The sequence below is a fragment of the Hetaerina americana genome, unplaced genomic scaffold (assembly GCF_022747635.1).
Source record: "Hetaerina americana unplaced genomic scaffold, ioHetAmer1.1.p SCAF_24, whole genome shotgun sequence".
Classification (NCBI taxonomy): Eukaryota; Metazoa; Arthropoda; class Insecta; order Odonata; family Calopterygidae; genus Hetaerina; species Hetaerina americana.
Genome location: NW_027286808.1, coordinates 959571 through 987458, shown reverse-complemented (window position 1 = coordinate 987458; position 27888 = coordinate 959571). Strand labels below are relative to the sequence as shown.

At 36.5% G+C, this 27888-nt stretch overlaps 1 protein-coding gene across 1 annotated transcript in view; it reads left to right on the top strand.

Annotated features, from left to right (window-relative positions):
* Nucleotides 1-27888, top strand: part of Abl (tyrosine-protein kinase Abl) — a 320692-nt gene that overhangs the window by 285603 nt on the left and 7201 nt on the right. The window contains exons 2-14 of the mRNA XM_071586670.1: nt 5928-5970; nt 6067-6239; nt 8990-9288; nt 14699-14840; nt 16304-16434; nt 16528-16612; nt 16733-16910; nt 17644-17815; nt 20436-20548; nt 21063-21205; nt 22711-22839; nt 25538-25664; nt 27461-27555. Of these exons, the coding sequence (XP_071442771.1) occupies nt 5928-5970; nt 6067-6239; nt 8990-9288; nt 14699-14840; nt 16304-16434; nt 16528-16612; nt 16733-16910; nt 17644-17815; nt 20436-20548; nt 21063-21205; nt 22711-22839; nt 25538-25664; nt 27461-27555 (1830 nt within the window). The remainder of the gene's footprint in view (nt 1-5927; nt 5971-6066; nt 6240-8989; nt 9289-14698; nt 14841-16303; nt 16435-16527; nt 16613-16732; nt 16911-17643; nt 17816-20435; nt 20549-21062; nt 21206-22710; nt 22840-25537; nt 25665-27460; nt 27556-27888) is intronic.

The window sequence follows — 27888 nt, the reverse complement described above, 5'->3', positions numbered from 1 at the left end:
TTAGTTTTCCTTTAACTTTTATTTTTGTACGCAACGTCATGGGGTGTTTTAAATAAAAGTTAGTGGAAAACCAAGTGATTGTTGTGTTTAAATAAGTTAAAGGAAGTTGTAGGAAAAAGAATTTCGAGTAATTTGGCAAGGAGGAGGTAGAGAATTGGAACTTCTGAGTATTGCCAAGGAGGTGAGAGAAGTACGAGTATTTGAATGAAGGTGATCAGTGAACAGCAAGGCAGTGGCGTCCAACTCTGCAGAGATGGCGCACCTCCATCGCGAGCGTCGAGACCAGAATGTCAGTTGAAAAAGATGGAATGTGTAAGTAATCGGAGAAGAGGAAAAATGGTAGAAAAGCGAGGGGAAATGAAAAGTAATCGATTGGGTGGAGACGAAGACGGAGAGGCATGAAACCCTCCGGGAACGGGAAGAGGAGGGAGGGAAAACTGGTGTCTATCGCATCCCGAAGCACCAAAAGCATTTGACTATTTGCCTCTGGCGCATAGGTTGGTTGAATTGTTTCAGAAATTGGGCGTGCTCGGTCTGAACGTTCGGATTTGTTGCTTTGGATGGAGATGTAAACTTTTCGGGGGTGAGTTTCCTTATGACCGCAGCGAATGTCTGGAGGGCTGGAATGATTTGAAGAGAAAGGCTCTCCTCTCATAGGGCGGTGTCCTGGCCCGCAACTGCACGACTGAATGCTCCTTGGCTCCCAATCGTAACCTTTAAGTGCCACACACACAGCCCACGGTGGAGCTCCTCTTCCTTACTTACACTTCTCTTCTCCCCTCTCCTATTCCGTGCCCGGCCGGCGCAGCATAAACCCCAGTCGCCCAGGGAGAGAGGAATCGCTTCAGAGAGGGCTTCCCTTCGCCAGCCGCACGACGACACCCCTCGCTTTGACTGTAATCTCCCGCCCACCCTCCGTAATGGGGGTCTGCGTTGCATCCCGCTAATACTCCTCTTCCCCCCCCACCCCCCCAAGCCCCCTCCACCCGACCCGATGTGATGCATCGGCGGAGTGGGAGTGGTCCGTCGGGTGCGAGCTCTCCCCTCCGTGAATAGTTTGTCCCTCGGCGCACCCTACCACCACCAACCGTCGGCATAGGCACTCTTTCCGCAGTCTGATGGTTTTTATTGCATTTTTCAACTCGAGTTTTAGTGGTTACGTCATCGAACGCTTCGATGATTCCTTTAAAATACCGGCACGTCAGGTTTGCGCTTGCTTGGAAGTGGTTCCGCCGGCGTTGTTTTGTGTTTACTATGGTTCTCTGTGCCGAGAATCATGCTGCGCTTCGGTAGTCTAGGAGTTGATGCGAGGGCGGAGTTTATTCCACGCTGTTAGGGATGTCGTAAAACGGGCTCCCCTGTTGGGCTCCTCCGGGAGGCATACAGCAAATTGACAAATTGTAGGCATTAAGCGCGTCATCAGTGTGCTGATTATTTCTGGCGTGACTGATGTGACGCTAAATTAATGGTGTAATGCAATGCATGGCTTTTTTAACATATATCTCTTGGATCGTTGTTCATTATAATAAGCTAAATATTGTTCGGAATAATTTTGAAGTCATCGGCTCAGATTGATGAATGCTGCGTTTTCCAGTTATTTTGTTTTATTTATTTATTCAAATTCTCCCACAAGTATGGGGTATGTAAGTTGATATATGAGAATTACTGAATCTCACCAAGCCAGTGGTTTGTTAATATTTTGAATGTTTTTCTACGACTTTAGCCACTGGAGAAACACTCCTAACGCGTGTGTCAAAAATTACTCACAGTCTCATGCATGCGTTGAGTATAGCTGTGTGGTGCACTAGTTAGAGGGGACGCTCCGCTAGGCTGAAAAATCAGGTGATGTGACTTTTTTGTGCCCAAGTCTCATTTTGGAAAATCTCCCACCGCCCATGGGCACTTTCATCTTCATGCTCTACTAATCTCCGCGGAGGAAGTGGATCTATCTGCTAGTCGGGACAGTCCGTGAATTTGGATGCAGAGGAATGATAGGGGCCTCTTGAGATTCGAACGGTTAAACATGCATGTTCTCGAAAGAAAATAATTATTTTTAATAATTAAGTTTTTTTAGCTTCTTGACGAGTTCGCTATCTTGTTTTTCTTTTGCTCAGTGTGTGGCATTTGTAAGAAAATCGATCAGTTTACGGCATTTGTAGTAAATCAAATCTTATTCGCGGTATTATAAATTAGGTGATAAATGGGAGCTTGAAGTTCATGTCTTCCAATCGTGTTCGAAATATTTTATCGCTTTTGGCGTTACTGTGTTGTACTTTATTGTTACTGTATTGAACTAAGCTATTACTGCATTTTAATAATAGGAGATCTGAACGCTTAATCTAACACAAAAGGAATCAAGTGGTGGAAGCTTTATTTGGGAAGGAGAGAAGGTTGTCAGGAGAAATTCGAAGGTGGTCTGAGTGGATGCAGAAGATAATGAGAGGAAATGGGATCACGAGGACGGCTGCAAAGGAGAAGGCGTGAAATGTGAGGTGGAGGGAGGAAAACATGAAGCATTTTGGATGAAATTAAGGAAGTAGTATGCAGAGCCAAACAGTGAGCGATTGTGAAATGTAATATAGTATTTAAGGATATGTTGTGTCATCCTAGGGCTTAGGATAACAGTAGTGTGTAGTTCCACGGTCCATCGAGAAATGACCCTAGAAGGGTAAATATTACTAAATGAAATATCTAATGAAAAAAGCAAGTTTTATGGCTGCGAGCTGTCGAAATGGTGCCTTCTTTGCAAGTGAAAGGGGGTCTCTCCGATCGAACTGATTAGAGAGGATCAGAATAAGGCGTAAAACCTCGCACTTAATCCATTATTCTGCATTCTCGTTTTGATACTGTATTAACGCGTGAAATACTTAGCGCAAAACTATTGAATATGATTCTACCATAAAACCACAATAATCAACCCAAGGGCTGGTTTAATAGACCACATAATGCCAAATATACAGTGTGTGAAATTCAGGCACCATGGGTGGGGTTGCCAATATATTTGTGTGTGCCGTCTGTGGTGTCTCAGGAAGATCTTATACCCGAAGAATCGCCCAGCCTGGGTGAAGCTGAGGGTGCTCAAAGAGGTATAACCCGGAATCAAAATGAGCCCACTACTCAGTAGCCCAGCGGTCTACCCACTGGACTTCTGCTACCCCTTCCCTTGACTGAAAACAAAATAAATAAAAGAGGGCTATGTGCAGCGAATTTCGCCCGCGGCTTTTACACGCACCCCTCGCGATGGCATGCGACTCCGCTGAGCGATGAAATTGGACTCGGGTCTTCCTTAGTCGAGTGGGGCCTCGCTTTCTTGTGCACGTTTTAAGACGGTGAGGCGTGGTGAGCTCTTCGACGTGCGGTGCTCAACGCTCCGCGGCGTTTTTCCTGGGCAGTGACGAAATCTTAAATATATCCTTCCCCCACTTTTTTCGTAGAATTCGTGGCATTCATGGTTTTGAGCACTTCTCCACCTCATCTGCCCGTCCCGAACCACCCAACAGATGTTAGATCCCCCCCCTAATACCCCGCACCCCCACCGACCCGCTTCCATTTCACTCCCACTTTCCATTATTGGCGTTTCTGCGTCAATAACTGCGTGTGCGGGTGAAACCCCTCCCCCGTGCGCCTCGCCCGCCATCCAACCCTCTCCCTCCCTCCGCCAACCAACCCTCGTATTTTCTCTTTCTCTTTACCGTGTCTCGTCCAGGATAGCGTGTCTCGTTTTTCTCAACCTCCTCCCCCCTCACCCACCCGGGGAACTCGGGAGTGTTTTCTTGTCCATTTTCCGTCTCTCGCGTTTGTCATTTCCCCTCGCAGGTTTTTTTAAACAAATGAATAATGTATTGCCTCACAGCCACGATCGGATTGCGCACGGAAGGGGGAATGCCCCTAAAAATTGTCGCCGGTTGTAAGGTTTTTCATGGTATCATGCTCGTCATTTACTGCAAGCATTGGTGAGAGAACCGTTTCGTTTGTGAATGGCTGGAGAGTGTTAAATAGAAGTTTTTATTGTGGTGTTTGTTCCTTCTCCGAGTGTGATTTTCGGACCAATTCTCGTTGATTATCGTACTTTAGTCCCTGCTAACTTTTTTGAGAAGTGCATAATACTCGTGTGATATAATAAAGCTCCGCGAATCAACATTTTTCAGTCATCTTAATTATTGTATAGTATTGTGCTTACTTATTCATTTTTCTGTTTTATTTTTGGATTTATTTTGGAATTTTAACAAAGATTAAGAAATGTTTTTGTTCAGTTGAGGAAAAAATAACCAACATTTTCTCCTCTATTCATTTGCGATTCTCAAATATCACAGAGTGATTTGGACTACAAAAAATACTTCTCATGAACGCACTTCTGCAAGCTAACAGAATATTCTTGAGGCCAACAAATATCTCCACACCCGCAGGAATTGTTTGTAATTCGCCCATTAAGCTGTGTATGAACTCATGCGAGTGTCGTGATAATTTTATATAAAATATTTTAAGTTTAATTTGTTCCCGGAGTCGTTTTTGCGGCAGAAACGAGTCAATGAGAAGTCGGAAATTTGATTCCTAATCCTTTGTGTCCCTTGAACTTCTTCACGATAGATTAAAGGTGTTGATGGAGGTATTACTTAAGTTTCCCTGTCTAATTTGTCTAGTTTGGTTGGTTTTAATTATCACAACCTTAATCTCCCCTTACCCGCACGACCTTAGAGCAAGTTCTGTCGGCGACTTATTAACGTAATCAGTTCATTTTAAGTAGAGCATATCCACAATTTCCGCGTACTTCCAATCACCTTTGATGCCTGGCACTGTTTTTTCAGATTCTCTGATTAGATAATCATTAAATTATCTCTCTCTTAATCCAAGTGACTTGTTTGATTTCTCTTCTGACGATTCCAATCGTGCTTTCCCGGAAACGTAAACGGTACGAGAGCCCCTGAGTGGAAAATCTACAAACCTGCCCGTATGTTTAGATAATTTATATTCTTGTCGCTGTGTCATCCAAACTCGGCACATCACCATATCAGATGAGTAATTTTAAGAAATTAATGTGCATCAGTTGGAGTAATATCTCGCTGGTAAGTCGTAACTGGGGGTTAGATACTTTCTGGCGCCTGCATATAATTCCCGTCAACTTCAGCTGGTCCGGACAGGAAGACCTAGTATTGGAACACATTAAATGAATGTTTATTATCCTGAGCCCCAAGGACATTGAGATAGCTAAGGAGTGTTCCCAGTAATATGAAATAGATAAGCAGAGTATATAAAATAAAATGGTAAATGATATAGAAAGTAATGCTTAACCTTAAAATATATCGGATGTTTCCAACAGTTCAAAACGCTACGTATTAACATACGATACACATTAACAGTATTTTCGGTGTCGTAAAAATCTTCAATATGAATTTATTCTCGATAATGATATTGAAAAGAACAGCTTTAAATACTGGTAGTGATTCAATAAATTTTTGCTTCGGTAAGAGAACTTTCCATACGCTCTGCAGTGCTTCTGAAATGTTCAGGGGTCTTGGTATTGCTCATGCACCCAAAGAGTAATACTTGTACTTGTGACTAAATTCGATGACCATTCTCTCGAATGCGGGATGAAGAGGAGAGGAGGTATTGGAGTAGAATTCTCTTCAATTATTGTCATTCAGGAGAAGTTGAGAAGTCTGTGAACTGTTCCATATTTTTTATCTCCCAAGTCATAATATGGTGACTTGCCAGAGATAAAATTTCTGAAACCCTGGAGTCATCGGGTTGCACGACTCACCACTCAGTAGTGGTGACGTCTGTCTTAATCGCCTTGGGATCAAAGATTGCGAGAGATCCAATTTCTCCGCGTAGCATCCCGCACCGCCTTTTTTTTGCACGTGTTTCGCCCCCTATTGAGCGTGTGCCCTCGAGTTCTGATGTGACCCTATCCTTTCCGACCATTGCAGAGGCGCTGCTGCAAAGTCGTCCGTTGCCGCACATCCCCGACATCCAGGATGGCACGGCCGGTGGGGACGGGGGCGTCGTGGCCGGCGTCGGAGGTGGCGGCGGGGGTTCTTCCGGATCAGGGGCGGCTGGGGGCGGCGGGTCCGGGGGAGGCGGAGTCCCCGGCACCCCCCTCCTGCCCCTCGAGAGCGCCGCGAATCGGTGGACCTCGAAGGAGAACCTTCTGGCGCAGCAGGAGGACGACGACCCGCAGCTCTTTGTGGCGCTCTACGATTTCCAGGCCGGAGGGCAGAATCAGCTGAGCCTCAAAAAGGGTGCGTCTGGATTTCTCCTTTCTCGGCATAATGAGTTTACTTTTATTTACTTGTTTTCGATAAGTCCTGATATTCAGTGTAAGATTAATGGAAACAATGTTTTGTGAGTGTTAATTTCATGATCTAATATCCAATTGTTAGACTTTTTCGGACTGAATTCTCTGAGGTACATTTAAGGGTTTAATTTAAAGTGATGTGCCTATGACAACATATGGTTATGTTAGAATGCGTTATAGCTGGGTGCAACCAGATTTTTTGGAACCCATTTTATCTTCGAAATAATTCTGTGTGCTATGGATTGGATCTGTATGCAGAATAAAATATTCGCCACTAAGAATATTATGATATAATCTGGTTTTTATAGGATTAGCATATTCATTACACAGGGTATTTGAGAGATCATTAATTTACTGGTAGATTTAAGTATAAATTACTTCTATATGCAGGAATATTCTGAAGTTAATGATTAAATTTTAAGCATTAATTTTTCTTACTTTTACGTGTAAGATGTTCAAGAGATTTCAATAATGAACAACAAGCGGTATTGTCAGTGCACGTACCTGTTCTTGGGTGATAATTAATTAACCCTCTTTTTAAGATGTAAACCTATAATTTTAATTGCACAGCAAATGGGGATCTTCATTTAAATTAATAAAACTTTCTGCTGCAATGTTTACTTCTTCAAGTTATTTCATCCCATCATTTCATAAGTCCCTGTCTAGGATTCATTAGTGCCAAAAAGACAGCTTTTGTTCCATAAGAAATATGTTATATAATTAAGGTGGGGTGGTCCACCCATACTAATTAATGTGCTCAATCTGAAAATGTTGGAGGATTAACTTTTGTCCACATTAAACTTGTGTTCAACCAGTGTTCATAAGTTATATGAGTCAGGAAATGAATGTTCAGCATGAAAAATTTATTTTTATTTTAAGCTAAGTTATGAAGTCAATGGATTGCCATTTCTTTTTTGTGCGTACAGTGGATCTGATGTGCAGTAACTATTAATAAAATTAATATAATGTGATAATTAAGAAGAAGGGAATCGAGTCAGGCATATAACTGGGTTGGTTAAAGTTATAGAGATAGCGGGATAATCCAAGATTTAAGTAGTAGTTTGGGCATAAGGAAGGGAATCTCATAAACAAGTGAGTTAAGTTAAATGTGAAGTTGAGGCAAGGGTGTGTTAACAAATGGAAAAATCATGCTTTATGTAGTGTGAGACAAAAGAGAGAGTTTGAGGGAGAAGGGAGGAAGTTGTTTGGAGATGTTGAACAAAGATGGAGGAAGTGGAGAGGGGAGTTTTCAAAAGAATGTTGAATGCTGTTATGGGGGTGGGTAGGTAGAGAAAAATTTGGGCAGCATGAAGGGGGATAGAAACTATCGGGAAACAATGCTTGGAGGGTGTGAGGGTATTAGTATGGCTCATAATTTCTGAAGAATGGCAATCATTAGTTTACAGAGACTATTCATTGCATACCATTTAACTGTAGCATTTCATTGGAGTTAGGAATATTGAAGTGATGTCGCGTGGTAAGTATAACACCATCTGTTTTCTAATCCCAATGTTATTGTGACAAGTTATTTGATATCTGTGAGGTGTCCATTCATTTTTCTTGGTCTCTTATCATTCAGTGCTATGGTGTAGGCAAAAGCTCTTTACTGATCACATTTCATTGCTATTTGGACATACAATAATTTTGATAATTTTTCAATCTTTGTATTCATTGCTCTACTTTTTAGCATTTTAAGCTAACATCATAATTCTCTAACCTATTCACAACTCCCTAGTTAAATAGCTAAATCGCGTTATATCATTCATTCAAATTCGGAGAATTTAATTATGATGTTCATTCATGATTTTTTCTATTTATGCTCTTTAAATATCTTTGCTAATTACCATTAATACTTGGCAACAATTGTTAGCTCTAAATATCTGCACATTTATTGGTTAACATCTCATATATTGGGAGAGATAATTTATATATTCTTTCTCAGCTTCTTCATAAATTGATCTGGTTTGAAAACTCTTAGTATGAAATTTTGCCTAAATTTGACGTGAAAATAGCCATTCTGCGGTTGATAGACAATTCCCAAAACTGTTATTTCAGTATGTGGAGAGCTACCAAGTTAGTTTGCAAATTGCAGGAATGAATCGTGTTTAGTTTTTGGGCCCACATTTGCATGTTTGGCATTGTCACTTGTTGGGTTTATGTTATCATATTATCTTATGCATTGTTAATAATTTGAAATCTCAAATCTTCTTTTAATTAGAGCAATTTTATATTATTTATTTGTTTTCAATCTGATTTTAGTATCAATCTGTGTAAGAACTGAGGTTGGATCATTGCCTTTGGCAAGATTTTGAAGAAATTCTTCAAATTTGCATTCTTATGTTATCTCGCTTTTCCCGTTATAAAAGAGTTTTCCTGACTGCTTTTATCAATCCTAATACATCTATTAATGATGCCAGATTGATGGAAATTATAAAGTATGCCTCTCTTTTCAACTTTTGGTTAGTGAACCAGGATTTGGAATAGTTAGGTCTTATTGCGTGATATGAATCAGAACTCGTGCAGAGAAAAATCATCACTCAACATAATTTTAACACTTGGATAAATTTGGTGATCATTTGCCGTGTTTGCATACATTAAAGGTAGAAAAATATTTATGTAAGTATTCATACTAATGTATTGTTCTTTGTTATGTACAATCTAGTAATAAAATATAATTTTCTTTTTCTGGTGCAGGGGAGCAAGTCCGTATCCAAAGTTATAACAAAAGTGGAGAGTGGTGTGAGGCACACTCTGGTTCAGGTAAAGTTGGCTGGGTGCCTTCCAACTATGTAACACCAGTTAATTCATTAGAGAAACATTCTTGGTACCACGGGCCAATATCTCGGAATGCCGCGGAGTATCTTCTGTCATCTGGAATCAACGGAAGCTTCCTTGTTCGCGAATCGGAGAGCTCTCCTGGGCAACGCAGTATATCATTGAGATACGAAGGACGAGTTTATCATTACCGAATTAATGAAGATCCAGATGGAAAAGTAAGTGAATATCAATTACTGAAGTGCTTCATAGAATTGAAGCACCATGCACAATAATTATTTAGCAAGTACGAAAGCAATATTTGTTCTTGTAAGTTTTGATTAAGGAGTAAGCATTAGTAGGGATTTATTGCTGATTGATGGTGATTGCCAGTAAATTTTCAATTTATTCAATGATTCATCTAGAAATATGTTGCTTTATACATGAGGGTAAAAGCTGATTCTTTTTTATGCAGTTTTATATATGTATTTATCAAGAAGTTTGCTTTATTAGTTATCAACACACTATATTGATGAACAATCAGGCACCCAACCTGGTGTGCTTTCTTGATAGACCTTTCCCCGAGCAACCTCCTGTTCTTTTGGAAGATATCTGGTAGCAGACAAATAATGTAGATTGTGGTGTGTGTATAGTGTGATGTCACTATTTCTATTGTCCTTAGTAGTAATAGTAGTTTTGAGGGGAGGCAACCGATGGCTGAGGTCATTTGCGCCATAGGGGATGGACAGGAAAGGATGAAGGGTGGAGAGAAACCCGGCATTGGCATTAGCCTACTCTTTACTAAAGGCAAAAAGGGGTCCGCAGTTTAACGTCCCATCTGACGGACGGCGTACTCACTCAAAGTGCACTCCACAAAGCAGCTCAAGTAGGGATCGAGATACCTCTGAAAAAATTCAACACCACCGGGATTTGAACCTAGGCCCCCTGGGTGGGAAGCCTATTGTCCTTAGTCAAAACCCCTTCTAACCGGTCAACAACCTTTCTTCCTGTTGGCCCATTAGAGGAGCAGTTTATAATCCAAGTCTCTGAAGCCTTTCACAACAGACTCCACTAATAAGAAGTTATCTTTAACAATGTCCCACATTATTTTAGCCAATAGACTAATATAGGGATAGAGAATGGCCCAAGAATCTGACCGCTGTTTTTAAAATTATGCAAAAAGAAAACACCTTTGAATATCCATGGAAACAGATGGTGAGAGAATTTCCAGGTTGAAAACTCTGCAAGGGAGAATCATGAATGCCAGAGACTTTTCAGTCATACGTTGATAGAATGGTAATTCATGATGATTTACAACAGAGTATTGCTAAGACAAGAGATTTGTAGATAGACCCAGCGAGAAATGGATTTAAGAATTTGCGACAAAAATTGTGCTGACAAGGAATTATGAGTCTCAAGAAGAAGGGTGCACTAGACAAATTACTGCAAGAGAGAAAATGATAGATTAGAGAGCCATACATTGGAAAACCAAAGGGCTGGGAACCCTTAATTGCCTCCCATTTATTGCATATGAAAATGACTCCTCTGATTACATGTACTGTATGTACAGTGTATCTTCTATTAGGCAGGCCCTTGAGTGGAAAAGGTGAACTCCAGAATTGTGTTGCAGCAAAGGAAAGTCACATTGGATCATCTACAGAGCCACCAGAACCTCTTAAGAGTCTTTCAACAGGAACTGACCTTCACATGAGTTTTTGGAATCCATGAGAACATTCATGTGTAATATTACATTTCAAATGATTTCTTTCAAACTTAATATTGTTGCTGAGGGAAAATTTATACCTACATGTATATGTATACTCAATATTAAGGGTCAGGTTAACCAAGGTCAGTTTGAGCTGGCTCGATTTAGAGCACTTACATTCTAAGTTCATCTAAGTTGTAAAGTGGCAATATAAATGCATTTCAATGACTTTTTTTTAGTTATATCCATTAGAATAATCAAAGTAATTAACTCAAGGGTCACAGCTTTCCCTCATCTTGAGTATGAAAGCCAGGTATGATTAGGTATCCTAAATATATGGATAAGTGGTGGTGGCTATGTGAATGAAATGATGTTCATCATCATTTCATCAACATCATCAAGTTATGTGACTTTGTCATGGAAAATAAAGTAAAGTGTACCCTTGGCACTAAATCCTAGGAAGTCTGAATGGCAGCCCTGGCAAAATAATTTTTTTTTTGATGCTTCAGGAGGGACTGGAAAAAATTTTTAATCAATCTCTTTCAGCAATTAGATCTCAGAAAAAAATTACTTTCTCAGTAGCATCATCAGGTATTGCTGAAACACTCCTTCAAGAATGGAAAATTGCTCCTTTGGCATTTCAATTACGGTGAACCCAGTTGACAAAATTAATTGTCAGCTCATCCCAAAGTTCTGTAGTATTTTATCATAAGTTCCTGGAAAAAATGCACCATATTATAAAAGCAAGGCGTAAAATCTTTGAACAAATGCACCAAAAAGCTATCTAAGGATTTTCATAGAACTCTGCCAGTGATTCAAAGAGGGTCAAAAGCTGGGAAGATGAACTCATGCATAAAATATTCCATTCTATTGAAAAAAAGTAAAAGTTGTGGTTAAAAATGAGTGTGAAAGTACAATTTAAGGAAGATATATTCACTGGAAACTTCGCACAACCACCATGAAATAGAACATAATTCAAAGTTGAACCAGCAGTTCTAGACATGATTATGCAACCAAGCCGTTTTTTCACCAAAAAACCTTAGCTGTCATTGAGTATCTGCCATGCCAGTTGACAGGCGAGGTGTGAATTTATGAGTAGTTGATAGTAACATGAATGAAGACTTTGGATAAGTCCGTAGAATTCTTCAACTCTCCTATCCATCCAAAAGTGCCTCCCTGCATCCTTTCATATTTTTCCGAAAACTCAGTTCCCACAACTCTGCAATGGAACATAACTACCAGTGCATGCTTGAAACCTCATATCGTAGTCATTATCATTCTAACTGGTTGTGCAAAGGGGCAATGTGTCTTTAGACCATACCCAGCATACATATCATGCATACCCAGCAACTACCTCTTTGAGTTCATGCCCCTGCAATTCCAAATGAAGTTATGTTTTGCCTTCTCCATTAGCATAGCTCAGGGTCTGGTCGTCAAAATGATGATGATTGAAATGGGAACCCATACTTCTCATGATGCCAATTCTTTGTTGCCCGAATGAGATTCCGTATGAGAATCTATAAATCATGGCTTTTCCGGAAAAAACTCCCAATCTGTATATATATGAGAAGTACTGATGTAATATTTAAACTAAAAAGAAACTGAAATAATAATATAAAATATATTATGCTACTTTTGCCTCTGCCTGATCTTTGCATGGGTTTTACAGTTGGAGAAGAACCTGAAAACCCAATCTCCCTCTGAGATACCACTATGATAGTAATGATTGTCATTTATAATTTTTCTTGGCTAATGTGCATTTGAACTTTGTTGCATTTTATCACTCTAACTGTTAGCCAGCACATTATTTTAGCTGCAATTCGCACATTAAATGTTATTAAATTACAAAAATGTAGTTTTCCCTCCAAAGTGGGGGCTTGCAGGAGTTCCGCAGTTCTGACATTATAAAGAGAGAAGAATAATATAAATAATTTCTTGGACTAGGAACAAAGACAAGGTTTTGCAGCGTAAGGAGCAGAGATAAGATGGGCCACCGAATAGTTCCCTACCATTATCTCGGATGCATCTTGAAAAAGATACTTCTTGTAACTTGAAATGTGTTTTCAAAAGGTGTAGTTCTAAATAAACTTCAGTTCAGGCATAATATGTCATTTGGTGCCTTGGAGGTCCTAGATCAAGAATAGCTGAAAGAAGGAAGTTGTCACAGCTAAGGTTAGGGAACAGTGGATAACCCATCCTTTCTGCTGCACTCATGAGGAGCTTCCGTCATTTCCTGATTGCCAATCCTGTCTGACTGTAAGGCTCCTCATGACCGAGCTCCAAAGTATCTGGCGCTTTATGGCCATTGCAAAATATCTGGGGAATGATGCCAGGTCTCAGTTGACGGCCATCTTTTGATAGAAGTTTTAGGTTCCTCTGGAAAGAAAATCTGTTATCCAAATCATGTTATTAAAAAATATACAGTTGTTTTACATGTAGAATGTCTTTTAATGATAAGAAAATAATACTGGCAGATCTCTAGCATATTTAGTGTGTACACTCATAAGGAGTTATTGTAATCCATTTTCTTGTGGTGCTTAATTCAGTTTAGTGGAATGGTTTGAATCAAGCAAAGATACCACATGACCATAGCTATTGATATGCCTGAAATTAATTTTACTATTACTAAGATAGCTTGAAATGGCCCATGCAAAGAATAGATAGGTTCAGCTACTATACATGTGCAGTAAACTCTCGATTGACCATCCTAAGGAATGCATGATGAAGCACAGATAAATAGAAAACACCGGTGACTGAAACATAGAAAATATTGTCATGATATGAATGGATTCAATTTGTATAATTCAAAGTAGTTCAGCAAGATAAATCACTGCAATTAGGAAACAAATAAACATTCCTTATATTGGTTGTGATTAATGTGAGTTTATTTTAGCAATCGAATGTACAATTTTTCATTTTTCAGCCATTTTTATGATGGTTCTGATTATAGTTTTAAGAACATAGAACTGTCATCAAGTGAATAGCAGAATGTATTGTCAGAAAGCTAACCAATCAGGAAAAACAAATTATTGAAGGGTGAATATTGCCAAAGAATCACTGATATGGATTTATATATGAAAGATGATACTGATTAAAATAATGCAGTGTAGATAGCTGTTTCTGTTGCATAGTAAAACTATATATTTGCTTCCCCCATAGGATAACATGTAATTCTCAGGGTTAATGAATGCGAGAGAGATAATATTGGGAAGGTATGGATAGTATAAAAATATATTAATGATAACATATAATACTGCTGTAAACTTTTGATTTTGTGATCTAAATAAAAAAAACGTTTAGAAAGTTGTGGATTTTCAAACTTGTATATTATAAGTTACAAAGCATTTAATTATCTTTAGGATTGTAACTCTATCAAAAATATTTACGGTGCTGGGAATAGTGAATGTAATCGATAAACCACAAAACAAATAATCAGCGCCTGAATAATCGAGAGTATACTGTATCTGATAAAATGATATTTTAGGGGTTAGTTTATATATTTGGTTGGCTGTTATTTGGGGAGAAATGATTGTGTCTGATGTTGAATTTTCTGAAAGCAATGCTAGTAAAACTCTGGCAATGGTGTGATTTCTTTCTTTCCCCTAAAAATATTACAGAAGTTGTGAGACTGTGTCCCAAAACTTGGGGATTTTCTTTTTAATTAATTTTGCATAGGTATCTACAGTTGATTGGCATTTTGTTCTCATAGCCTACATTAAATGAGGATTACGATTGTCTTTGCAATAAAAATTGCCTAGGAGATGGGCTTTGTGAAATGTAGGAATAAATCCAAAAGATGTGTAATCGATCTCATTTTTGATAAATATTTCCTGGTAAATGATATTTGATGGCTTATTTTAGGTTTCTACTCACTTTGCATAACTTATTTTTATATTTGACATTTTGTACACTATTCATCATGATGCATTTTTTTATTTTTTTAGGTATATGTAACTGCTGAAAGCAAATTTAATACCCTGGCTGAATTGGTACATCATCATTCCATGCACTCAGATGGGCTAATAACCCAGCTTCTATATCCCGGTCCTAAGCACAATAAACCAACTGTGTTCGCCCTTAGTCCTGGTGAGTTACTGAACTTAATTATGCGCATGGACAAATTTTTATGTAGATTGGGATTGTTTGAGTTCGGGAATACTAAATAGCATGCTAGAAAAAGGTCTAATGGAAATGAAATGGCAGTAGGAATAATATACCTGCAGATTCTACGTACAGTATTTATGAAGAAGCAATTTGTGACCCATTTAATAAAAGTGGGATGTGAGACACTGAAATCTTTAGGAATTACAGATAATCAAACAATAATAGTTAGTAAAACATCTACAAAACTGCAGTAAATGCAGAGTACTTTCCAGGATCAATACAAGAAGTATGGTTGATAGAATTAAGCTTTTACAGCTAGTATAATTGAATAAATGAAAAACTCCAATAGCCGTAAACAGTTTACCTTTCTCAGCAAAGTATAAATGAGATTACTTGGCTACCTTTTACCCCATCCTAGACTTGTGGCGTCAGCCAACTAATCTCATTAGTATTTTGTTTAGAAAGGTGAACTGTTTACGGCTATTGGAGTTTTTAAATTATTCAAGAAGTAGGGGTTGAAGATTTACCATAAGGAAATGAAAGTAATGAGATTCTCTAAAAATTAAGAAAGCCAAGTTGAAAATTTAAGTTTTAGGGAATCAAAACATGAAGAGGAGGAAGAGAACAAAGCTGTTAGGAGTAGTTCAAAAATTTGGGCAGTATTTTGAAAGAAAATGGATATAGTTGCATTGATGGCAATTTATCAAAGAAGTAAAGAAAAGATCAGTTAAATGTTTAGCATGGGGCTTAGGGCTCTTTGGATTCAAAACCTAGTATTTAAGGCAAGAGGGTGAGTAGTGAGGAATTTGTGATTTGGAAATGGGAAAAGTAAGTTGGACAGAGAGGAAATTTAATGATAAGCTGTAAAAATGGCAGGAGAATAGAGGAACTTGCTGGGGTGAATCTGAAAAAGCAAAAAGTGGGCTGAGGAAATATTAGGTAAGCAGGTGATAGGAATTAGGTAAGCAAAGCAAGAAGTTATCCCAATTTTTCAAACACAACAGTCATTAGTGTCATTCAAAACCCTACTTTTAATAAGTAAATTAAATTGAATTAATGAAAGATATTCTAACCAGGTGGTTAAACCATAAGCATAGACACATTTGAAATATTTCAATGGATTTTTCATCGGAAAGGTGGAATCTAATGAGTATGCTGCTGGAACCTATGAACTGGACACCATTTCTTGTATTTAAATATAAAGTGGGCTATAAATTTAGTCTCTCTTCATAATTTTTAGAAATAACTTTTACTTCTAGTCATTAACATATTTTATTCATCAAATACCTCAGCTGTAAATTCGTGTTCAACTAAATATGCAATGGATTCTAAGCTTTATAATCTTTGAAATTTTTTAAAGTGTTTTTGATGAGTCATATTTTCATCTTTTTGTTAACATTGTTTATCGGTAAAAATATTGATGAACATTATTATTTCTTCTATAGAACCAGATGAATGGGAGATTAACAGAACTGATATTGTGATGAAACATAAATTGGGAGGTGGCCAATATGGTGATGTATATGAAGCAATATGGAAGAGGTACAATATGACAGTGGCCGTCAAAACTCTGAAGGTGTGTAATTTCTAAGTCAGTGAAATTAAGGTCTTGCTAGATTTTAATTTGGGGCACCTTTACTTATACTTAATTTTTTTATTTATTCTTCAGGAGGATACAATGGCTTTGAAAGATTTCTTGGAGGAAGCAGCCATAATGAAAGAAATGAAGCATCCAAATTTAGTACAACTCTTAGGTAAACTTTATTGTTCAGTATGATGATGATGTGTTATTTGAGATCATCATTTTGTAGTGTGATCGGAATGAAGGTTTAAAAACTTTTGGAAATAATTTTTTCTTTTTCATTTTCCCAAAGGTGTCTGCACTCGTGAACCACCGTTTTACATTATTACTGAATTTATGAGTAAGGGTAACCTCTTGGATTATCTACGTAATGGAAGTAAGGAGCAGATAAATGCTGTTGTTCTTATGTACATAGCTACACAAATAGCCAGTGGTATGAGTTATTTGGAAAGCAGAAATTTTATTCATAGGTAAATAAAATAATATAGTTGAAGTGTATTATTAAATTATAAGTCAAGGAACTGGAATAGGTGTATTATATTAAGTACAGACCAATATTGTTAAATGCAGTGTATGTTCCTCTGGTCTTATATATCTCGATTTCAGTGATGTAAACTTTGGCTACAGTTTTCAGCTTTATTTCAGTTTCATTTTAATGATCTTTCACAGCTATCTTATAAGTATTTAAGTGCTATAGTTTGGATGTATTAAACATCGGGGAAAAGTTTTTGGACAATTTGTCTACAATCTTCAAAGTCAAAATATACTGTATGGTCAGAGGTTGATTCTTTCCCATAAAAACAGATTATAGATGCATTGTAGGGAGACTTCTTTTCCAATTTATTTACTGATAAATATTTAAACGAGACATAGTAGAATGATTTCAGTGTGAAAATATGTAAACAATTCTATAGTTACATATAAATATTGGTTCACCTGTTCCAAAATTACAATGTCTTTTTTAAAAAAATGTTTGCTGTTGAGTAAAAGAAAAGATTTAGATTGATGTAGAAAATAACACAAAGCAAAGAGCCTATGATGTATGTCTTAGCTGCATAAATGTAATTCTAAAAGCGCTCCCTATAAAGTATTGAAGATAATAGGGCAGCAAATGGCAATTTTTGCTATCCATTGAGAGATAGTCAATCTTAAATCAGTAATAGGTTGACGTAAGTATTTTTCAATGCTATTCTCTTTTTACAGGGATCTTGCTGCCAGAAACTGCCTTGTTGGAGAAAACCATCTGGTTAAGGTTGCAGACTTTGGCTTAGCTAGATTAATGCGTGATGATACTTACACAGCACATGCCGGAGCCAAATTTCCTATTAAGTGGACAGCACCTGAAGGATTAGCTTATAACAAGTTCTCCACTAAGGTATTTATTATGGTAGTGATACCATGGACCTCATGAACAATAGACTGTAAGTTTCTGTCCCTTTGTAGGATCTCATGTCATTCCTTATCAAATTTAATATTTCTTCACTCCTCCAGTTTTAGCTAGCTGGTCAATGATCTAATCCTAATTACCTAATCAATTTTATCATGATGTGGTATCATTTGTTCTTAATCATACAATTTACATGAGGCATTATTGTGTCTTGTCAAATTTATTGCCCTGGAATATTGAAGTTAATTTTTAATTGAAAATTTTGAAAGTTATCTTCCAGTGCTAAGTACATCCTGATTATTGTATGCATTAATTCTTTGTATTGATATGTTTGCTTATGTTACTCAACCCTTTGAGTGTTTTGTGCATTTGCTTAATTAAGTGTGATAATTGCCTGACTGTTTTAATGAAGAATGCAGAATTTATGAATAATACCTTTCAAAGACTATTATTTATAATAATTTTCTGAAAATGTTGCAATTTGTGGTAAACATACTATCCTTTTGTAAGCATTGTGCTTACGAGCTAGTAAACAAAAAAGTTATCACAGTAAAATCATTATACAGCTCCAATTCTGAAAGAGATTAACTTCCATGTGTTTATACCCGGAGAGTCCATGCACTGCTCAGCATTTTTGAGGTAAAAAATGTCCCCCTTATTCAGAAAGTCAGAGGATATTAGGTCCTTATCTCTCCAGATGAAAGGGTCAAATGTTTCAAGGACACTCCATATTTCCATAGCTGGAACACCTGGCCTTCTATGCAGCAATTAAAACTTTGGCAGTGAACAACACTCCCTCAAAGGCACATTGTGTGATGATAAAAGGTCCCTCACTTTATATCATATTCATAATAGGTTTCTATCTCCCCAGATAAGGGGTGTCAGATGTCTCAAAGACACTGCACATTTATGTTGCAGTAGCAAAGACCTACTCCGCTGAGAGACTGGAAAAAATCCCTTCACTCCACCGATTGATTATCAAAATGTCCATTAGCAAAAGCTTCCTTATCATACCCACTGCATGGAGTTCCAACACAATTTAAGAAAAAAATATACCAGAATTAGTATGGCAGTATATAAATAAATGTATAAATTCAAATTTTTGATCATTACCAGAAAAATTTGAATAAAAACTATATCAGGGGGTAAAAAGAAAAGGAATAAGCATAAAAATAATTATTCATAATTATGTTTGAGGTAAGAAAGGGATAGAAAAGCCTTGAGTGATGATGGCATTTTTCGGAAAATTTGACAGCATTGCTCGCAGCAACTTTGGCAATTACAAGGTGGAATCTGTGAACTGTGAGGGGGCTTATCTTGAGACTGGCTACAAGTTTGATTTCTAAAGAATAATTATATTAACTTTTTGAAGTTTCTGAAATGTAATTAGTTACTCCTGTGTGGACTTCTTATAATGAACTGGCTGATATCCACAAAATTTGATTACTTTATAAATGAGGCCTCATTGCGAAGACTTCTGTTGCATTTTGTCGAGTGTCTATGAGAAATGTGTAAGGATGTAATTTTTATTGCAAAGATACAAAGAACTTCAACCATAACTCACACTGTTATAGCAAAATACTCAATTAATATAAAACTTTTCCAATTAAATATAAATCCCTGGAATCCCTGCATCCCATTCATAGTCTTAATGAGATTGCATCCATAGTCGTTGACATGTTTCAAGTGAGATAATCTCTATTTTTAAGTGGGATTTTTATGTACAAGTAGGTGAGCCATCAAATTTTGAAAAGTAATTTAATGTATTCATTATCTCCCTATGAATATCTGTGCTGCATGGGGCCATTCCAGAGTGTAGATAGAGAACAACCTCTATGTAAACTGGAATCACAACATTGACCATTTATACTTAAATAATAATTACTTTGGTTGATGACTGCTACTTTTATGAATTAGTCTCTTGCAATGTTGAGGGATTTAGTTTTAATTTAGAAATTAATATTTAAGATTATTCAGACATTTTATTTATATATTGCCTGAAATGACAGGTTTTTAACTTTATGAAAAATGTATTATTTGTCTATGAGATCAACTTATTTGACCTAAATGACTGTACCAGCCATATTAGCATATTCCTGTGAATAATGTCGGTCTAATTTTAGGAAAATGAATGATTTCAGAATAAATAAAATATAGTTATTTGAAGGTTTTGTTTGTTTGGAGCCAAATGGTGGAAAATTAATATAATTTATATAATATTTATGATGACCATATTGAATGAGTTTGTAATTTTTGACAGACTTAGTACAAAGACAGAAAGAAAGAGCGAAAGCAGACTACTGTATATTTCTGTACTACTACTCTGTACTATATATTTCTGTATTTACTAAGTATATTTCTGATGAATTTGACTGATATGGTGGAAATGTTATCAAAGCTCACATAACTACGACACACTAAATGAAAAGTACCCCCAGTTGCATTTTTAACACACACACACACGCAGAGTCAAGGCTTGTAAATCAACCTTCATCTAATTGGTTGAAACTTTTCTCAGATATTTGCCTTAGTAAATGACGTACAAATTTAGTTTTAAATGGTAATTACTTAATATCAACTATATATAATTATGAATTCCCATTTTCAGTCTGATGTGTGGGCCTTTGGTATTCTTCTGTGGGAAATAGCCACGTATGGTATGTCTCCTTATCCTGGTGTGGACCTCACTGATGTTTACCACATGTTGGAAAAAGGTTACAGGTGAGTACAAAGAGAATGAAAGTATACTAATTGGCAAATTAATTAATGCCATCTGAAGAATAAGAACTTTATTTGAGTAGTTTTTGTATTTGTTAGGAGAATGGCATGAAGAATCTTGTATATTTAAATAAGTCAATTCCCTTTTAATCATTATAGACAATATATGCATTTGATCATTATAGACAATATATACATAAATATTACTATGAAAGATAGTTGTACAGGGTGCGGCAACATAACTTCCTTTTTTGAAAGCGTTTTGCTTTTGAAAAGAGAACGTTTTTGTCACACCCTGTATTAATATAAATGATGAAAATTGGTAATAATTGATAAATGCTCTTGAAATGATATGTGGTATTGTTGCAGCATCATCTTTTCTGAGTGTAATCCTTGGGCTGGTGTTTTGGGTTATGTTGCTTATCAAAGCTTATACTCATAACAGCTGTTGTTAATCATTGTGATCACTGTGTACAAATTAATGAAGGAGCTAATCAACTAAACTAACTCTTTTTAGAATGGAAATACCACCCGGTTGTCCACCAAAAATCTATGAGCTGATGCGTCAGTGTTGGCAATGGAATCCCTCTGACAGGCCAACCTTCCAAGAAATTCATCATGCTCTTGAAAATATGTTCCAGGAATCCAGTATTACTGAAGGTCAGAATACATTCTTAGTGAAAAATATATTTATTTTATTTTTTACTTGTTTATAAAAATGACATTTTTATAAAAAAATAAAAGTATTGCTACCACAATATTGCCAATATCAATTGGCATAAGTAACTAAGCGTAGAATTAGAGACATCATTTAAAACTGATATTTTGTGAATACAGTTAACTCTTGATTATCCATGTGCAGATTATCGTTTTTTTTCTCTCATCCCAGCACTTCAAAATTTTTATAAAATTAAAATTGTAAAGATAGTTAAATGCTTTGAAACTTCAATATACTTTATGACCAATACAAAAGCTTTTGTATTGGCTTTCTTAAAAGTTATTAATGTCACAAAATCAAAAGTTGTCAAAAGTATGTAATGTTTTAATTTAAACATTTTTGAACTCTTAATACTTTACCATTATCATTCCACCAACTTTTGTCAGCCCTGAGAATGCCATATTCTCTTTTAGAGTGAGCAAAGACTTAGTTTTATTATGCAACAAATTATTCGTTAACTATTTACAATGCATTATATTAAACCTGTATCACGTGGCAAATATGAATCTGCATTAGCGATCCCTGATCAATAATTGTCCTTCATCAGTCATTTCTTTTTCGTGAATACTTGATGGGGTAAATACATTCTGTTGATTACTATACGATAATTCTATGTTCTTGTGAAACTATGATTCCACCTTTATATAATGGCTGAAAAACTGAATTTTTTAACATGAAATGAGGAAATGAGTTTCCATGTACATGTATCTCTTTATATCATGACCATATTTTCCACATTTTTCATTGATTTTCGATTATCCTTGGTTCATCATGCATCCATTAGCATGGATAATTGAGATTTTACCGTATGTTGACTGAAGTGCCTCTGCACTTGTAATTAAGCTCCAGGCTCCTTTTTTTCATTCTACTATTTAGATCATCATCGTCATCTGTATTTCAATCCTAATATTGGTTAACTGCAGCCTTCCATTCTTCATTATTAAGTGTTCATTCCCTCACCCTCTGATAGGTTCCCTGTTTTATGTCTTTCTTAATTTGCCCATGTATTTGTCTCTTGGCCTTCCTCGTGGGAAGAAATGATAATTATGGGCATGAACAAATTTCAGACAAATTATTAAAAGAAGAATCATTTTTCATTCCATGAATTGAACTTTTCACCAACCAAGGTATATTTTTAATAGATCTAGTGACTTAACACAGCTTCATGTCTGATACCCTAAATTGACACTATATACCATAAAACAAAACATAAAAACAAACCATATTTTTCTACTCAATATTTCTTTGACTTCCCTTTATTTCATCCAACATTTTTAATTTTTCCCTTCTCCTAACTCTCACACATTTAACGTTCTTGTAATTTCTTCTTGATCTAGAGCTTTTCATAATTTAATTTAAAGGCTTATTTTCTGTTTGGTAGAAGTAATGTAAGACAGCTATTGTAACCCAGTTAAGTATAAAAATTACATGTTTATTCATTTTTCAGAGGTGGAGAAGCAACTCCAAGGTGGCACTCCTCAACTGTCTTACAAGAAACCCCATGGGGGAAGCACAGGCAATATTCACGGCATGGTTGTTATGTCAGAGCAGATGGCTTCTACCGGAGTTGTCAATGGTAAGTTTTTTATTCTTGAAATGTTTTACTCCTGAAACCATTTTTATTTCTAGCTGTGAAAATACCATCTATGTATGTTTTAATGGCATCACTTATATTTCCTATTTTTTGTCTATTAGTAGTCAACTGACATTTTGAACACTTGCACTAACTGATCCCTGTGTTCAGTATTACATTTGAATAAGTAAGGCTAAATTCAGTGAAGATATGCAATTGATAATTACTTAAAAATGATTAATGCTTGCTTTAAAAATGGAAAAAGTCAATTGTAGTGAAGATAAAAACAATAATTCATTGAAAACTAGGAAAATCTGGTAAAAATATCCAAGATATAGGTTTGATTAATCGTTAGGTTGGGATGAAGTGACATGTACTCATACATTTAATTACTCATCTGAATTTTATGAGCTCTGCAACATATTTTTATACATGCTGTGATATGGTTGCATTGCAGTGTGACTGGTGATGGTAATCTACAAAATAGAGTTGTAGGATATCAAATTTTCAGCATGGTGATTGGCTTACCCTTTTCATCTGAAATGAGTGAAATTTTGATTTGGAAACAGGCATTGATACAAGAAGTTCAATAATATAGATCATAGGAATGAACAATAGAGAACTCTAGCAACCTCACATATAAATTCATTGTAGCATTGGAAAGCTGGAAACGGAATGGTGCAGAAGTAACTTGATCAACCCTACAATATATTCTGTCTTGAATCATATTGACCAGTTACTGATGAATATTAAGAAATTCAAGTAATAATGAATAATAGTAATTAGTAATGGATAAAGTAATCTTTTTAATCCCACCTTTAAATTCAAATTTATTACTTATTTTTTGCTGCTTTGTATGAAGCTGTAGTGGTTTGTTACTATATAAAGATTGGTGACTCTCTCAGTGAATGAAAATACCATTAGTCATGATATCACCATTGTATACAAATACTTGAAATTATGGCACGAGACCATAATGCCTTAGTTTATTTGCTTAATGCTAATTTACAGTGTGTGTGCAATTTTTACTATTGGTGTGTGGATATTCATAGGAAAAGTCTTACAGATGATTGAAGTAAGTTAATAGTACGAGGGTCATCCGGAAAGTAGTACCCGTTCGTGCCGCATGAAGTGCTGACGACGCGAGTAGCCGCTGGACGAGGTCAGATAGCTTCAGTGGCTTGTCTGCCTTCTCTGAGCCAAGTTGCGTGACGCTAGCATTGCCTGTGTTGTTTCTGTGATTGTTTACAATGTTTAAAAAAATTGAGAACGCCGCCAGTTGTGAAGTGAGGGCAGTGATTAAATTCCTCAATGCAAGAAACGTTCGCCCATGTGATATTCATCGCCAATTAAAGGAGGTGTATGGAGACAATGTAATGGACGAGTCGTCTGTTCGGCGGTGGTGTCGCAACTTCAACATGGGGAGGGGGAACACACACGACGATGAGCGTTCGGGGAGACCGTCTGTCATTACAGACCAACTGGTGAGCTCAGTTGACGAATTCGTGAGGAACGATCGGCGCGTCACAATTGATGACATCTGTGAGCATTTTCCCAATGTTTCTCGAACAATTGTTCATGAAATTGTTAAACACCATCTGCATTATGCAAAAATTTGTGCAAGATGGGTCCCTCGCGTATCTCAATGAGCTGGCGGCGAAGGACTATGCAGCAGGAATACAGAAACTTGTCACACGTTATGACAAATGCCTTAATTTGCTTGGAGATTATGTTGAGAAGTAGTTTAAAGTATCCTCTTTCAAATAAAATTTTTTATGTTTGTTAATATTTACTTTTGTGTCTTTATTTCACGAACGGGTACTACTTTCCGGATGACCCTCGTACGTACGATCGTTCCTCACGAATTCGTCAACTGAGCTCACCAGTTGGTCTGTAATGACAGACGGTCTCCCCGAACGCTCATCGTCGTGTGTGTTCCCCCTCCCCATGTTGAAGTTGTGACACCACCGCCGAACAGACGACTCGTCCATTACATTGTCTCCATACACCTCCTTTAATTGGCGATGAATATCACATGGGCGAACGTTTCTTGCATTGAGGAATTTAATCACTGCCCTCACTTCACAACTGGCGGCGTTCTCAATTTTTTTAAACATTGTAAACAATCACAGAAACAACACAGGCAATGCTAGCGTCACGCAACTTGGCTCAGAGAAGGCAGACAAGCCACTGAAGCTATCTGACCTCGTCCAGCGGCTACTCGCGTCGTCAGCACTTCATGCGGCACGAACGGGTACTACTTTCCGGATGACCCTCGTATGTAGACACTGTCAATTTAGAAGTTTGTATAATTCAGTTACTACTGTAATTAAAAGTTTTTATATCTCATTTAATCTTCATGCCTTAATAAAAAGACACTCATTCATCATAATTGAGTGAATGTGGGCTAACCTAATTTTTTCTTATGGCTATTTATTTGCAGAAATTATTTGCAAGGATATGTTATGAAGCATTGTTCCAAAATAATATTTTTTTAGCATATTGCAAAAATGCCATATCATGGAATATAAATCCAAGAAAGCATATCTCGGGTGCAACAAGAGTAGAATTCATGGTATTAGCAGCATTCTTAGATGCTTTTGTCTCAGAAAGTACACACACTTCTAAAACAGACTATCCTGTAAAAAATCCTGGCTCATTTGCACACCTAGTTTATGGAAAAAAATTGATGCCTTTTCAGATGGCGCTGTAAGTGTATTGTCGACATTCACGGGGCCTGTCTCATCCAACAAAGGGAATCTTGTTCAACTAAGGAGACCAACAAACAGGAAAGGAAAGCAAGCGCCAGCTCCACCAAAGCGTACCAGGCAAGTGCTTCCTTCTCTTGATAGTGCAATAATTAATGCTGATTCTTATTTTAAAGAAGTTACCATGTAAAAATTTGTGATTAAATTCATGAATTATAACGCATTTATTTTGCTCATAAAAACATAGGAGTACGGCATGTGCAGATTAACATAATGCAAAATTTAAAATAATATCTACTGGTAAAATGGAATTAGAAATACAAAGTCATATTTCATGCTGAGGTTAAAATAATCAGTTGATCACATGCCCTTCTTACTCGACATCCCACATCTTATTCGTGCCATTTTCCCCCATCTTCCTGTGGTTTTAATGAATTTTTTATGTAATTATTTCCTCATGAATTGTAATGAAAATCAATGCTGTTCTGCTCTTGTCATTTGGTTGCCTATGGTCAAAATCAAATTACTGACTTGCTTGATGAGGAGCACCTCATTTCAGATAAATGTCAGAATATGTTGTGTTATACACAGGTTTACGATTTATTTTTTTGAGTTTGATTCTATCTAGCTCATTTCTCACAATCGCATGATGTATTTTGTAAATATATTTGAAACTTATGCATAGATATTCCATTTAAAGATTTATTGTTATTATATCTATAAACTTGTCATTAACATCTGGCTAACATATTACTCCCTATGAGGTTGTCGTGTTGTATCAGATTCAGTCATGCATTGCCAGCCGAGTTCATTGTTCATTTCAATGATGTGAATCTTATCCCCAGACTGCAGAGACTTTCACCTTGGATTCTTTTGGGTGTTTGTTTTTAAGTTTGCCATATGCATTGAAGTGGGCACTGAAGATCCATTTCATGGTGCCAAAAGGTCATTGAATTCATCATATCAGATCATTTTCTATTTTGCTGCTGTGATCTTGCCTTAGCTTAGTTAACTGATCTCAAGAAGTTTTTTTCACACTCAAAACTATCAAAGGTCACATAATGCACCATAGTAATTAAAATATTTGCCAGATTTTAATGATATTTTCCAGATTTGTACCAAAAAATGAATCTTTGAAAGAAATATATCAGTACAGGTCTCAGCAGTAAATACAATACTAGTTGTTTCATCCTTTACAATTTTTTTAAAATTCAGAATAAGAATAAATAAAGTAATAATAGTATTAAATAAATGGATAAAAATTGTTACAAATATGTTTGCTAAAATAAATACTCCCACTGGGCTATTTCAATGAATTGAAATATTAGGCACAGGCTTAGGGCTGGTAGCTCAATATGTGTCATTTACATATAAGTTTGCAAATAAGTTACAATAGAAATAATAAAAGAATATGTATAGATCATTTGTGAAAATGTTCCTACAACTGTTGCTTTTAGAAAATTCTATTCCCTTTGATAGGGAAGAAATTAGTAACAATCCCCATTTGACGGTAATTCTAGCTTTTGAAAAAGTTCAAGAAGTATCCCTAAAAGTTATATTTCAGTTAATCAATAAAGTTATTTATTAACTTTATGGTGACATTTTCATGAAATTATAATTGGATGCTGATGTGGAAAAAATAGAGTGGGATGCCAAAGAAGAAGGGCAATTAGTCAGCATAGTGGTGTTCCCAAATTTAGCATAGTGATTTTGCTGTAATATCTTATGCTGTCATAGGTTTTTCTATTGTGAACTTGTTCAGTCATAGGTAGAAGATTTGACCAAGAGCAACTGGTTATTGATGTTAGAATACATGTATAATTTTCTGTTTCTGTGGTATTGATGAATAAATTAAGTGGTAGTTGCAGATTGCAACTACAGCTTTGAGAATTGGCTTGCTGACTGAACTTTTGCAGTCTGCTTTCTTCTTGCAGTTCCTTCCGGGATAGTACCTATGCTGACCAAGAGATCCTGACCAATGAGGCTCAAGAAGACACAACAGACTTAAATGGTATTGATAAGATATTTGAAGGTATCTTTTTTTCTTTCCTCTCTCTTCTGAACATTTTCTCTTTTAAGTATATCGCTGTGCTGCTGCATACTAAACCCTGATTTTATTAATGGTATGTTTTTGTGTTTGTGCTTGTACAATGCTTTACTCGACATTCAGTCAGATATGGCTAAACTTCTGGCTATGCTTGTTTTGGAATTTATTTTCTCATCAGAATGGAAATTTTCATCTTTGAGTAATTGCAGATGGAATTCAGCTTCAGAAAGAGAAATGTAATCAGTGAGAGAGGTTGGAAAATATTATTTTCTCTCTAATTTTGTTGCATGAAACTTA